This window comes from Camarhynchus parvulus, chromosome 1A, assembly GCF_901933205.1.
Source record: "Camarhynchus parvulus chromosome 1A, STF_HiC, whole genome shotgun sequence".
In the NCBI taxonomy this organism is placed as follows: Eukaryota; Metazoa; Chordata; class Aves; order Passeriformes; family Thraupidae; genus Camarhynchus; species Camarhynchus parvulus.
The window spans coordinates 21,614,441-21,628,687 of NC_044586.1; the positions used below are offsets into that span (position 1 = coordinate 21,614,441).

Genomic DNA, 14,247 nt, shown 5'->3' on the forward strand with positions numbered 1-14,247 from the left:
GTGGAACTTACCTGACTGTTGCTTAGGTGAATATTTTCAGGATTTCTGTTTTTATGGAATCACTTTGTCCACAGTGATATTCAAATGAGATATTTCCTTCTCTCTGTGAGTAGAACCACACCCCTTAACCTCAACAAGCTCTTTGACCCAGGAAGCACAATGGCATGCCTTTCTCTTGGGTCTCTGCACCATCTTCCTGCTTTCAGTCCTAAGTCCATTTGCTTTTTTGCCTTAAAGTCCACAGTTGTAGGTTACAGCTCTGTTCTTGAAACACTGGATGTCAGCTTACATAGTAGAAAGTGGACTGCATGGGTATTTTCATTCTTGCCATGTAACCTTTCCCTGCAAACTTAGCAGAACTGAGACCTTCAGAGGAATAGCCTGCACTGAAACCTATTTTTCCCCAAGACCTTTTCTTTTATGTTTAAAAGTTGAACGCACACCAGGTATCCCTGATAATGTTCAAGAATTTGTTCTCTCTGAGATTTTCTCCTCATGTGAGGAGAAAATGCCCAAAACTAAACAAAAAAACCCACAGAAACCTCCCACTGAAAAAAAAAAATTAAAAAAGCCTGCATCTCTTTTGACCTACTGGTAACTTAAAAGTTAATGTGACAGTTTCTTCTCTTGGGCTTGCAGCAACAGGTACCTGTAAACATCTGTGGATAATGGGGTTGCACTTTCTAGGGAATGCAGTGGATACTCATTGTCACAGTTTTGACTGTAAGGACTGGATTCTTCCCTTTGCTGAGTGTTTACTCTTTGCATTTCCTCTTACCTCTTTTGGCTCCTTCTTCTTGGCCTTGGCTTGCATGCATGGAAGTTCTGTTTCAGGTCACCTCCTGGATAGCTGGAATTTCACTGTCCAGTTTATTTCTTCCTCTGTCCCTCCCGCTCACACATAGGGTCTGAGCATACAGTGACTGACAGCCTGCAATTTCCCTGCTTGTGTCCAGACTGACAACCCAGCTCTTGGAGGCCTTGGGGCTGGCATTACAGCAAGTGCTGAGCTTACAGGGTGCACAGGGGTCTGAAACGAGTGACCCTTGTCACAACAACAACAACACGGAGAGGTTGGTTTTGTGATTGTGTGGCCAGATGAGTGCCTGCTCTGTTTCTCCAGGAAAACTTAGTTATGAGGAAAATTGACATATTGTTTCAGACTCATTCACAATAGATTCAGGGAGCTGGCTCTTGTGTGTCCTTCCAGTATATTTTTTGATGCATTTTGAGTACTCTGTTCCTTTTTAGCCACTGACCCATCAGTCCTGAGGGTCAGTGGGGAATCTCTCTGCTTCCTCTTGAGACTGGGATGCTTTTCTCTGTCCGATGTGTTGCAGGGAGGTGTGTGGCACAGCCCAGTTATCCACCTGGAGATTGCAAATTACGCAGAAAACTTCCCTCTGCCCTTGCTCTACATTTCACCCCTGTGGTTTGATCATATCTAGCAGGGCCCTTCCCCCTCTCTGGTATTTAGCCAAGCTTGGCAGTACTCAACTGCCCTTCTCAGGCTGAATTTTCTGCTACAAAATCTCAGTGATTCTTCCCAGCTTTTGGCAAATCTTTTCCCAGATGCTTAACTTTGCCTTGATTTCTCCACAGAGGAGAAACTGAGATCTTCTTTCCCACAGCAAGATACTTTGTTTTTCTGAGGTATTCCCTCTTATATCATGTATCAAAAATCTATCCAAGAGTGTCTTCTGATGTTCCCCCTCCTTTTCGTCGAGATCCCTTCTGGTGTTGCAGGCAAAGCACTGAGAAGGTTGTGAAGACCGAGACAATGTTTTCGAATCCTGGAGACTTGAAAAACCTATTTTGAGCTATAACAGATGCTACTGGACATATGGAACAGCTGAGGGGACTTACACCAGGACTATAAATGTTCTGCAGATCTTTATGTCCCTGACTCAGTGGGTGGGTTTCCTATAGGAACCGAAAGCTGGGGAGAAGTGCAAATCACTAATGTTCATGACTTTCCTGTGGAAAATTTGCCACAGGGGATTGGTATTAGCATATCTTTGGTGGAATAGGGCTCATGGTAGCCAAAAAGGTAGCCTATACAGCAGTCCTGATGTAGGAGGAAGGTAACACTGAGCTGTGGCTACCTTGAGACTAGAGTTTTTACAGCTCTCTATATAAATTTGAGAATCCCAGGTCAGCATGTAAACTCTTTATTGGTTTATTGGTATATTTTACTATCTGCAATACTTTTGTCCTGAAGGAGGTTTGGATTCTGTGCAAACAGTCTGGTCTAGTCAAAAGTAATCCCATGGTCCCCTGTTCTTCACTTGTCTTCTTTGTCATCTCCCTTCCTCTTCCTTCCATGCTGCTCCCTAGCAGGCTGCACTATTTCATGCTTTATTTCCCAGCAAACTTTGTTCCTCTGCAAATTTTTCCAAATTCTAAAGCAGCCCTTCTACCAGCAGCACTGGCCCGAGCACTGCATGAGCCATGGTAATTGGTGTTGCCTGCAGGGACATTTCATATTCGTCCCATCTCTCCTGGTCCCAGCTTACAGCCAGGAGCTACACAACCATTCTGTCTCCTCCTCCCAGCAGTCTTCAGCTAAGGTGCTGCGTGATGCACATCCACACACAGGCTTTGCACACTGCTTTGAATGCAGGTATGTTGCTCACAGACCTCATGCAGCACAAGGAGCTGGAGGAAGATTAGCTTGCCTGTATGCCATGGAGCCTTTTTCTTAATGCTTCAATGTGCCTGGCTCAGCTGGCAGTCAAGCTGCACTCTATTATTCAACTGTGTCCACCACCAAGTCCAGTGTAGGGAATTTTATTTGCCCAATTCCCTGCTGGCTTACTGGCAAAATGTCAGAGCATCACTTGTCTTCCCCTCTCCACTTCCTGCAGAAAAGAGAGTGGTACTGATCCTACTGGACATGCCAACTAGTTTTCCTGGTTTCTTCTCCACTGCCTCCTGCCATGTAATCCCCAATATGTGTTCCCAGCCTGTCAGAGTGGTGACACTCTGTGCCAGCACATGGTGATCCCTGCTCCCACTGCTGTTCCACAACACAACAGTTCCATAAGAGCAGCTCTACAATGCCAGTGATGCATCATATGCCATGTACCAAGCTGCAGAGCACTGCAGTGTGTGTAGCCTTCTGCAGGTTTGCATTGCAGGCCTGACTGCTGAACCAAGACACTCCCAGTTTATGTCCTGCTCTCTTCTCCTTAGCTCTTGTTCAGTATCCAGTGGCTGTCAAGTTTTTCCTGCTCCCAGTCTGTCTGAGCAATGGTCCTTATGATTTCCCTGGGACTCTGCAAGGCCGTAGGGTCTTACAGCATCACACAGCCCTGTGTAAGCTCTTGCTTGCTCTCCCTCTGTGCATATATTTTATATACAGTTGTCGTAAAGGCAGCAGGAGCAAGTCATAGAATCATAAAACCTTAAGGTTGGGAAAGAACTGATATCATTAAGTCCAACCCTTGACCAAACACTACTGATTGTTTAAACTTACCTCTCACGTGTCCTATTTCTTGATTTTAGGGGATCTTAACAAGGATGCCTTAATTGCATCTCAGAACTACATCTGGTGATAGTGTGCAATGAAGTCTGTATTTAGCCCATGCCACCAACTCATCAGAACATTTCACTTGGTAACTCACCCCACACTGGCTTCTTCCTAAAGAGGATTTTCACATGCTGTGGGGAAATCCCTGGCCTGGTGCATCTTCAATTATTTTTTTGCTGTATATTGCAGAAAAAAAGGCTCTGATGTTAGAAGTGGTGTTCCATGACATCTTTCCTTACTCACAATATACCTCTTTAGATTTAGCAATTAACTTTTCACCCCATGGCCCTGGGGTGAGCAAAACTTGAGGTTCCAGCCATAAGTGGAGACTGGTATCGATGGAAGAAAGTATGCCTTGAATATAGACCATCCTGGACTCGTGAGCAGCATTGTCATGGGAGAGGTTGGAAAGGAAGATGTTGAGAACAAGAAATGGACCTTAAAAAGAAGAGGCTGAGGGGATGTGAGAGGAGGAAAAGGAGAGGGTGAACCCTTGGTAAAATAGGGGGAAAAATTGAAGACGGGGCAGATTTCTTGGAGGGAGAGATAAGAGGCTATAGGCTGCCATCCAACTGCTGCATTCATATCAGAAAGCCACAATCCTCACCCCAGTTCTCTGCTGGAGCTGGAGCCAGCACAGACAGGGTCCTGTAGTCCTCACACACCAGAGGGCAGGGCAGAGGTCTCCAATTTGCTGTGGTTTGACTCAGAGCCAGAATTAGGAGGACAGCAATCTGACAGCCCAGAGCTGTGTTGCGCTGTGACGCTTCAGCCCAGGTCAGTGTTAGTCTGAGCATCTTTGATGCATGTTACTGCTCAGTGGATACTGGCCCCAGGGCTGGGCAGTAATTTTGGCCAGAGCTTGCTCCATATAGGTAGACAAAAGTATTTTTCATGCTCTGTTAATGGTCACTCTAGTGCTGGTTCAAAATTATTTGAATTTACACCCTGGAGCAGCTGAATTGTTTCTGTACTTAAATTAGCTGAAGGTCAGCAATCTTGAAACCTCTTCCGTGTTACCCTCTCTTCCTCTCCTCCCCTTGGCACTCCTCCACAGAAGGAGCAAAGTACACATGCCATCTTTGTGAAGGAAAACCTAGGTGACTGGGGGAAGGGCAATGCTGCCTTCTTCTGTGATAAAAGGGAGTGATTTGCAAGCAAAAGAAGGAAGGACAAGAAGAAAAGGAATGTAAGAGTAAAACATAATGTTTCTCTTTATCTGGCCTCTTCACTCAATAACGCCCCATGTCCAAAGGCACTAAGATCTAAATGCAAGAAAAAGAAAGTGTTGTGTGTCTCTGCAGTGCTGCATTGCCCTGTCAAGGAAGTGCCAGGAAGTTGCTTAGTGGAGGAAGGTTTTGAGCCACAATGGGGTGAAACACCAGCCTTTCCATTCTTAATGTGCTCGAGGTGCTGGCAAGCACAGCTGTGCTTAGGTGGGAGTGGGAAAGGCAGAGCTGTTGGAGAGAGCTTGTTCAGATTGTTTCTATGCCAAGGAGTGTGTTTGAACAGAGTCCCCCGGGGCATGAACTGCCGAGCACCAGGCTCAGCCTGGCAGGAGCGAATGGCTGAGGCAGGGCTAGATTCCATAACACGGGATTGGCACATCAGCCTCGGTGGGTGATACATACCTGGGGCAGAGGTAAAACTCCACACAGAGCTTAGTTACAGTCTGAGCTCTCTTGCCCAGACACAAACAGTGGTGGCAGGAGCCCAGGGAAGGACGTGGGGGGTTTGCTCTGGTAGAGGAGCACAGGGGAGGAGTTTGCCGAGTCAGCAACTCCTCTGATCTGGAAGAAAAATTATTCCTGCCCCCTGCCAGCACTTCATACAGATCCAAAATACAGTTCCCAGAACTGTCCCTACGTATGTTAGCAAGAAGGCAACTGTCTGCATATTTTGCTGCAAGAAAGTATGACGACTGATGTGGCACTGAGCACTGAGCCTGGGGTAATGGATGTCCTGAAGGGAATGATGTGAAGTACAGCCCTGAGGGGCTTAATCTGCCGACTGCCAGGAAGCAGGTTCTGCATCCTGTCTCCGAGGAAGCGTGCAGACAAGACCCAGGACTGGAAGCAGGCAGAGCACCGGCCGCAGGGCTGGCGTCATGTGCGCAGTGCCCTTCGTTACAGCATCCTCATTGCAGGAACAGCGAGCTGGGAAAACTACAGTTCCCAGCACCCTTTTGTGCATGTCTCGGCGAAACTACAGTTCCCAGAACCTTTTAATGAGCCAGAGAGGATGTCTGTGGAAATAAATGCCGACGATTTTTGCATAACACCCTGCACCTCCGGAGTGCTGACCGGCCCGTGGTCTGTGAAAACGGGAACAGGGGAAAAACCAAGGGAGTCAGCGCTGTAGAGCTGTGGCTTTGCCCATCCCAATAGCCGCAGTGATATCCTCCAGCGCCGAGCAACCTTCCTCCTCTCAGGACTCCCCTGGTAGTCACAGGGAAGATCCTGGTTCCCGGGAAACACGGCTGCTGCGGAGGGAGAGGCAGATAAACTACAGATCCCGGCATTCTCCGACAGGCAGCACCTGCGGCAGTCCCTGCACGCCGTGGGGGAGGTGGGGGTGAGGATGAGGATGGAGGGCAGGGAGGAGATGCAGGGCGCCGTGGGGCTACGCTGCACCTGGGACATTCCGCCACCCGCTGGCACCCAGGCCAAGTGGGTGAGGCTCAATGTGGGGGGCACCGTGTTCCTCACCACCAGGCAGACCCTGTGTCGGGAGCAGAAATCTTTCCTGTGTCGCTTGTGCCAGGGCGAGGAGCTGCAGTCGGACCGGGTAAGGCAGCTGGGTTGCCTCCCGCACCGTGCCCCACCGAGCTTGGGGAGGGCTGGAGGGATGCAGGGATGGAGCCAGACCCCGGCAGCTGCAGGAGCCACTGAGTGAGAAATGCCTGCTCTTTGCCCCCCCTCTCCCGGGAAGGATTTCCCCTTGCCAGATTCCACCTTGTTGTGGCCTGGCACTGCCTTCCCGAGCTGGGGAAAAGAGAGGCCATCTCTCCTCTGCTCCTGCTTGCCTTCCTCTTTGTCACCCCACATGCTGGGTTTACTTCCCAGCTGTGTCTGCCTGACTCAGCCTTGTTCCTGTAAGGCGGTCTCTGCTCTGTTGCACCAGGCCGGGATTCACAGTTACACAAAGAGGCTGAGGCCTAAGTTTTGGGCATTTTCAGCTGGATTGATTCATGCTGAGGTGGGCATGCTGAGCAGATCAATACAGTACAGGAGTTAAAAACCAAGCTGGACTGACTTGGCTAGGGACTCTCAGGGTCCCGTGGTTTCCAAAGAATCTTAGAAATAGTGGACATTTTTGCTTAGGTTTGTATTTTCTTGTATTCTAGGGCATTTAAGAGTTGGTTACTGTTTTCCTTGGGTTTTTTCTCCTTGTGATCTATATCTGTTGCTAGGATGAAACTGGTGCATACCTAATAGATCGGGACCCCACTTACTTTGGACCGATTCTGAATTTCCTCCGTCATGGGAAGCTGGTCCTGGATAAAGATATGGCTGAAGAGGGTGAGTTGTGGAACTCAGAAAAATCCCACTTACCATAGTCAGGAAAAGTAGGACTTGGGGTCAACCTTGTTGTCTCTTGTTCTTGTTTTGGATGTTGATGTGGGCGATTTCAGAGAACTATCCCTGCAAAGCATGACAATGTCTCCTTTACTAAAGGGGTTTGGAGTGAGTGAGGAAGGCATCCTTGCAGGTGTTGTGGCATCACAGCTGTCCAGCAGAGATGTCACCAAGACAGAAGTAGGCAAGATCTCAGAGCCTCAATAAGCCATTTTTTACTGGTTCCTGATCTACTTTTAACCAGGCTCTATGACTGAGTTTTCTATTAATGTCTGTTTCTAATTAGGAATGAAAGCCCAGTAGACCAAACAAAACCAAGTTCATCTCTTCTACTGACTGCAGTAAAGACCATCATTAATCAGTGATATGCATTGTATGCTGCATGTGCTCTCATGGTTGTGGACTGCAGAAATTCCAGTGGAGCAAGTCAGACAAAGCAATCCCTCATCTGAAGTTGACAGCGGGTCTAATAGGATGACTTAGTGACATCACAGTGTTACCAGTCAGCAGTCCACAGTGCCTTGTTATTTTTTGGATGCTAGGGTGTAGTAAGGAGCTGATTCCAAATACAGGTTGAGCTGTCCAGCCCTTGCCAAGCATGGTTTTTGCATGGTCATTTGTCTTCTTACCTTTCTTACACATTTTTACCTAAAGCAAAGAAACTTTTCTTCAGAATAATCTTACCAGTTATAATTCCAAAAATATACCCAACCAACGGTACAAGATTGTAATAAGCACAATTTTGAGGTGTTTCCTACTTTATATTTCTTATAATCCTTGGGTCAGAGAGAGTTCATCTGCAGGTTTTAATATCAAATCTGAAACATGAACAGGAGCCCAGTTCATTTGCATTGCCTTTTTTTATCCTGCTGCAAACATTTAGGCTGGCATAAGACTAACCCATTAGGCAATTCACTGCTGGATGAGAGACACAGAAGAGGTCTGAGTGTGTCAGGTAGTGAAGGATCAATCTCCCCATCTATATTTTCTTTGTAATGGCCTGGTAACACGTGAGTGTTGGCTTCCAGCCACCTTTCCCTCACTGACTCTCTGGGAACTACCTCCCTTTTCCTGAAGGCCTGTTAGCAAACAGGTGAGTCTCAAGAGAGGTGATGCATGCAAACACCATAGAGAAAAAAACAAAACCACAAGAGTTTACCTGTTTTAAGTTGAAGCACAGGGAAGAGAGCCATCTTTATATGAAAGATCATATAAAGTCATATGGGGCTGCAACTCCAAGTGGCCTAGGAGGTAAGTTAGGCTTTTCTAAGGTCTTTTGGTGACTTGTCAGAAGTTTTGGTTTTCTGCCTTAATAAGAGAGTCTGAGCAAGGTCAGACAAATGGTCATTGAGAGAGACTGGAGCCTAGAGTTGTTCTCCTTGGCCAAGTATCTGGGAAAGGTATTAGCAGTCCTCAGCAGATGCCTTCACTGGCAGTGCCTGTTTCTGTAGTAGCAGGCAGCATAAGGAAGTTGGGGTGAGCATTAGAAACAAGATGCAGAGAGCCAAATTTCAATTCTCTGCAGTAAGTGTTTCAAGCCTGTTAAAAAGTAAGGCAGTAATATAATTTCTCCCTATGGACCTTGTGAAGCTCAGAATTGATCTTTTGCAAGTTGAAAAATAAAGATGGGCTGCTTACTCTCTGTCTTTGTGGTTCTTCTGTCTGTCTTTCTCAGGGATCCTTGAAGAAGCTGAGTTCTATAACATTGGTCCTTTGATCCGAATAATCAAGGATCGAATGGAGGAGAAGGACTACACAGTAACACAGGTATGGCAAGATGGAGGGGGGTGGGGAAAGCAGGGGGTGTAAAAAAGGAGAGAGATGAGTCCAGAGTGAGGGAAGACTTGAGAGAAGCAGCAAGGAATGGAAGGAAGCAACTGATTAGACATTATGTGCTAATCCCAATGCAGCAAAGTATTGCAGGGGACAAGCTACAACCAATTTAGTTACAGTAAACAAGTTGCAGTCTTGCTTTGCATCCCAGAAGTAATGCTGGATGTAGCCCCTGAAACTAAGTGAGCTCCTCTGACTTTTGGAAGAAGGCAGCTGGTTGCTGTGTGATACAGAGGAATGCTTGTGAGGAGAGCAAAGGTGTCATGGAGAGGAGGACTGGTGTGGGAAGTCCTGGGAGTGTAATCACAATGAAGAGCATGGAAATACCTGTAGAGAAACCTGGAGGAAATAGGTGAAGAGATGGCTGTGAAAGAGTTAAATGCAGACGAGGAATCAATCCTGTGGTACAGTCACACCCTGTCTTGGCCAGCAACCTTTGAAAATCTTTTTTAGAGGTAGGATTGTCTGCTATCTCACTTTTCATCTTATTTGCCTCAGATTGTAAGCCTCCAGCAGCACAGCCACTTTGTGCTGCAAAGCCCCCTCAGCATTTGTTGCATTTGCAGAAATTATTTTGTACTTACAAGTGCATACTCCCCATCAAAAGAGGGCAGTATCTTCTGGGGACAATGCAGGCAGCACTCAGCTCAGTCCCTACTCTTCAGAAGAGATACTGTTCTTGCCTCCAATGACAGCACAGGAGAAAGCTGGATTGTGGTTTCCACTCCCCTTTCAGCTGGGACATGGGGAAGAGGACAGGTCTGTCAAGGAGGGTATTACCACTTCACTCTGCAGGAGGGGAACAGCTTTTAGCATGTGACAGTTGTCAGTGTGTTCTGCAATTTTGCTCTCAGGTGCCTCCTAAGCATGTCTACCGTGTGCTGCAGTGCCAGGAAGAGGAGCTCACTCAGATGGTTTCCACTATGTCAGATGGATGGCGCTTTGAGCAGGTATGGGTAAGGCAGAGCAGGGGGAGAGGAGTTGTCTTCTGGGGAAAAGATCATGGATACCGTACAGTTGCCAGGCAAGGCTCCTTCCCTCTCTGAGAATACTGGGTAAGTCATTGATTGACTCATCACGCTCAATCAATGACTCTTTCTTGCCCCTTTCTAGAGGTTTAGAGGATAATGTGTGAGGCCAGCCTGTTTTGCATCCTGGCTGACTTCTCTCCTGCTTCTCTGTGTTGTCTCCTCAGCTTAGTTCTGAGGCTTTTCCAACAGGATTATGCATTGGACTCAGTGCTGCATGGTGGGCTTTCTGCCTTGCTCCCCAGGTGGAGTGGGTGTTTCCAGGAATATGTGCTTGTGATTCTTGCTCTCATCTTTTCTAGCTTGTGAACATTGGCTCATCCTATAATTATGGGAATGAGGATCAGACAGAATTCCTGTGCGTGGTTTCCAAGGAGTTGTACAACTCCCCCAATGGTCTGAGCTCTGAACCCAGCCACAAAGCCAAGGTGAGATTAACTTTGCTATGGCCCTGCTCCCATTGCCTATGAGATCCTTTGCTCTTTGCTCCTTCTCTCTTTTCTCTCTCCCTTGCAACAGTGGGGCACCTCAGTGGTGAAATACGGGGGCCTGCCCTGGTGTTCAGCGCTGTGGCATTACACCCGTTGCCCAAAAGGAGGAGTGTGTGTGTTGGAGGGGTGGTGTGTGGTTGTGTGTGGCAAATGGCTTTAGCAAGTCACCCTGGCACCTCTCATGCTACTCTAACATCCCCCTCATGCCTCCTCATGCCCATTCTGTGTGTATCACTGCCTATAGGGCATTATTTCCCTGAAGGTTTTGCAGCATTCTCTTTCCTTTTTGAGTCTCAGCCAGAGGGGCAGATATCTCCTGCTCCCCTTTTGAGGGAAGGACAGAAATATGTGGCAGTGCATGACATTCTGTAGACACCCAGGATGCAGGGAGGAACACTAGCGACTGATGGCAGTTGTTGGACAGTGGGGTCACAGCACTTGTAAGTGGGTTAGATACCCTGATGTGATACTCCAGAGGAAAACAACCCTCTCTGTTCCCTGACCTAGAATTGTCTTGGCCATGGGGAAAGGTCCCTTTTTATTCCAGTGTTATGACAATTGCTTTGTTCCGTTGTGTGTCAGAAAGAACTGCCATGGCTCATCTTGCAAGCATTTCCACTCTTTCTTCCTTTTGTCCCACATGCTGGGCCACAGAACACAGAGGAGGACCTGGAGGAGGAAGAGCAGGAGGTGGAGGAGGAGGCAGAGGCAGAAGCAGAAGCAGAGGAGAAAGGTGCAGCAAATCCCTGAGGAAAATGATAAAAATTACCCCCCAGGCATAGACTCGTCCACCTTTCTGGTGAGAGCTCACAGCTAGCAGCAGGGAAGGACTAGAACAGGTGTGGGGTGTGGGGGCTGTCCTCTCCAGGAGTTGGAGTCTCTCTGGAGATAAAGCTGTCAGGGGAGAGCTGTTACCATGGCTGCTGCTTTGTATTTTAAACTGTTTGGTTTATCTACGGTTTTATTTTTATTTGCAGACCGTCCATCTATTCAGGATTGTGCTAAACTCTCTTCCTGCGGACCCTCCCTCCTGCTCCCTTCCGTGTCCATCCCAGCACTGCCATCTACCTCCCACATTGCCCCACTCGCCAGCCTCCAGCATCCTTCCCTCTGCTCTCCTTGTCCCTCAGGGCTCAGAGTGGTCTCTGCCCAGGGCCCTGTCTCTCTCTGCTCCTCACTTTTCCTCCTCTGCAGGTATGTTACCTGTCTGCACTCCCAGCTCCTGCCAGCCTGAGTTCTGCATGAGTGACTCACTTCCCTCTTGTGGGTATGGCCCTGGTTTGTAGAGCTCGGGGAGGGGAAGGAGGGAGGTGTGAGGTTGACTCATCCCTAAGGTGGCTTTACATATTCTGATCCTATGCGTGCCTTTACCTGCCAAGCAGATCCTATGGCTGTAGACCAGAGGCTCTGGCAGCAGAAAGGAGAGTGCAGCTGGGAGAGGGGTGGAAATGAATGCAAAGCAGGCCGGGGTGGTTTGGGGAAGGGGTGGAATTTTGCCATGTGTCTGCGTGACATGCATGCCAGATCGCTCCTCCAGACTGCGTCCGCAGCTCCTTTGCCTGCCAGCCCGGGCAGTTTGCAGAAGGCAGTCGGTTATTTTTCCTTCCCTGAGCTTTTCCCCCACAGGCTCTGCCAGGGTGAGAGTACAGTGGGAAAGGTGGCAAAGGCAGAGCAGAAGCAGCTGGTCCCCACTGCAGATGCTCTCACAGCTGTGTGCAAAATGAACCTCTCTGCTCTGCCTCCTGCTTAGGAAGGCTGGCTGGCTGACAAGTGTGGGGCTGCGTATGGAGAGTGTTAGAAGGAGGATTCCTCTCCATACTGCAGAACTGTGAGGCTCTTGTTAAACTGGAGATGCTCAGTGTCAGTCTCCACCGGTCGCGATGGAGGGCACTTGTTAGCTGGCTGACATTTCTCTCTTCCTCTGTTTGAAAGCCTCCTTGTCTGTGGCTGTGGGACCTGAGTGTTATTATCTTAAGACTCAGTGTATGTTAATCACATCGACTTTTTCTTCCTTCTGTTCTGTTTTCCCACCCTCGTTTATTTTCTTTTTCTTCTGTTTGTGTTTCCTCTGTCATTTCCCCTTTTCTGTTTCTCACTCTCCCCTCCATGCTCAGTTGCTTTTTTTTCCCTCTCATTGATTGTGTTTCTCTTTCTCTCTCCTTCTCTAGCTGTTACAAGCCAGAGATCTGAGGATGTGATCTGAACACTCCGCTCCAGCCTTTTCATTTCTTGTTTATATCTTTATTTTTGTACTGCAGTGTATGGCAGCCCTTTCTCCCACAGTGACGCCCCCAGCCCCCTTCACTCTTCACATGCAGCCATTTTTTTTTTTACAAACTCACCTCGGAGGCCTGAGCTTCCAGCCCTGGAGGAGGGCAGATGCTGCATGGAGCCCCTGAGCTGCTGTAGGAGCGGGAACCCACAGCCCCCTCCTATGCCTGGCAGTCTGGCTTTCCTTAATGTCACAGTGGCCCCTTGTGGGGACATCAGCGATCAGCCACTGCAGCCTGCGGTCCCTTCCTGAGCACCCTGGATGCAAATGCGGACCGAGGTAGTGGCAGCTGTGGAAGGACCAGCCCTTGCCCTTTCACTGTTGCAGGCAACTGGTGTGGGCTTGTGGCCTGGGGACAAATGCAGAGCCAGCATCCTTTTCTGGGCCACCTGTATGGCTCGGAGGTGTCCCCGTGCTGGGTATCACGTTCCTTGGTGCCTCCCCCCCTGTCCCCAAAGCAGCTCTGTGCCAGCAGTGTAAGAAGGAGAATGGTGTGCTGCCTGGGTACCATGAACATGCTGGTACCTGATGTTGAGTCAGCCAGCGCCAAGCAGATCCCAGTTTTGGGGAGCAGGGTGTTTGCTTCACTGCTGTGTCTGAAGACTCCTGAATAAAATTCACAGTCTGTTCCTCCTTGCCGCCTCTCATTTTAAGTGGCAAGAATTCATTCCTGCTGTAAGGGGGTGGGAGTTGGAGAAAAGGAGTTTGGATTCATCACCTGGAGCCACCAGAAGCTGCTTGTGCTGTGCCTGTCTTCTGGGGGCTGGAGGTGCTTCCCACTGTGTCTGTGCTGCTGCATCCCCAGTGCAGGCAGCTGGGCTACAGAGCAGGTTTGCTTATCTGCAGCCAGAAATCATGACAGTAAGTGAGGACCACCTGGCTAGTGAACTTATTGATCCCAGGGACATCTGATAGGGGAGGGGGTGGGCAGGGGTGTGGAACCTTTTGCCAGTTGCCAGTGCCAGGACTGGAGTTTTGTCAAAAATATACAAACCTCAAGATAATTTTTAGCAGAGTGAGGCAAACTAGAGCCAAAAAAATCCTCAAATTAATTTTATTTATAATTCCAGAGAGTGGCCAATTATGTACACACACACACATACACACACATATATCTTTAGTTAAAAAACCAAACCCACAGCAGTTGCAGTTCAAGCCTTGTGCCCTGAAGCCTTCTCTTTCATCTCCTGCATTACCTGAGATAGGAGATGGGAGAGGTTGAGATGCCCGGATGTTAAAGGTATTTAGAAGGGCTGAGGGAAGGGGATGGGAGTCTGCTCCAGCATTTTTACTGGGGGAAGTGCAGCAGTGGAGGCTGGTGCTGCTCCAGCAGGGAGGCAGGACACGTGCTTGGGGGTGCGATGCTGGGCTCATGCCTGGGAGTCAGTGAGACGTGAAGAGTTGGCTGGCTGAGCTGAACAGCACACTGAGCAGCACACGCCAGCTAAGAAAAGAAGCAATTAGGGAGATGGAAGAGGAGGAGTGATGGGAGGGGAAGGGGGATGAAGGATAA

General features: G+C 48.6%; 1 protein-coding gene across 3 annotated transcripts; it reads left to right on the top strand.

The window, feature by feature from the left end:
- The first annotated feature begins 6,112 nt into the window (after positions 1-6,112).
- Positions 6,113-13,349, top strand: KCTD17 (potassium channel tetramerization domain containing 17). Of its 3 annotated transcripts, XR_004061181.1 has the most exons (8): positions 6,113-6,319; positions 6,945-7,053; positions 8,786-8,877; positions 9,798-9,893; positions 10,274-10,399; positions 11,117-11,261; positions 11,440-11,656; positions 12,631-12,679. XR_004061181.1 is itself a non-coding variant. In XM_030960026.1 (7 exons), the coding sequence occupies exons 1-6, from the start codon at positions 6,113-6,115 to the stop codon at positions 11,210-11,212; spliced, it is 726 nt and encodes a 241-aa protein (XP_030815886.1). In that variant the 3' UTR covers positions 11,213-11,261; positions 11,440-13,349. The 3 variants fall into 3 exon arrangements, 2 of the variants coding, with proteins under 2 accessions (XP_030815886.1, XP_030815887.1); XM_030960026.1 differs by having other exon boundaries at positions 11,440-13,349; XM_030960027.1 differs by lacking the exon at positions 11,440-11,656 and having other exon boundaries at positions 12,631-13,349.
- The last annotated feature ends 898 nt before the right edge of the window (positions 13,350-14,247 follow it).

What these genes read in the sequence shown, in the direction of transcription:
- KCTD17 (XM_030960026.1), top strand. Translation starts at nt 6,113, where the DNA reads ATGAGGATGGAGGGCAGGGAGGAGATGCAGGGCGCCGTGGGGCTACGC. An exon ending in AGGAGCTGCAGTCGGACCGG is followed by an intron (nt 6,320 to 6,944) that starts GTAAGGCAGCTG and finishes ATCTGTTGCTAG; the next exon opens with GATGAAACTGGTGCATACCT. An exon ending in AACCCAGCCACAAAGCCAAG is followed by an intron (nt 10,400 to 11,116) that starts GTGAGATTAACT and finishes GCTGGGCCACAG; the next exon opens with AACACAGAGGAGGACCTGGA.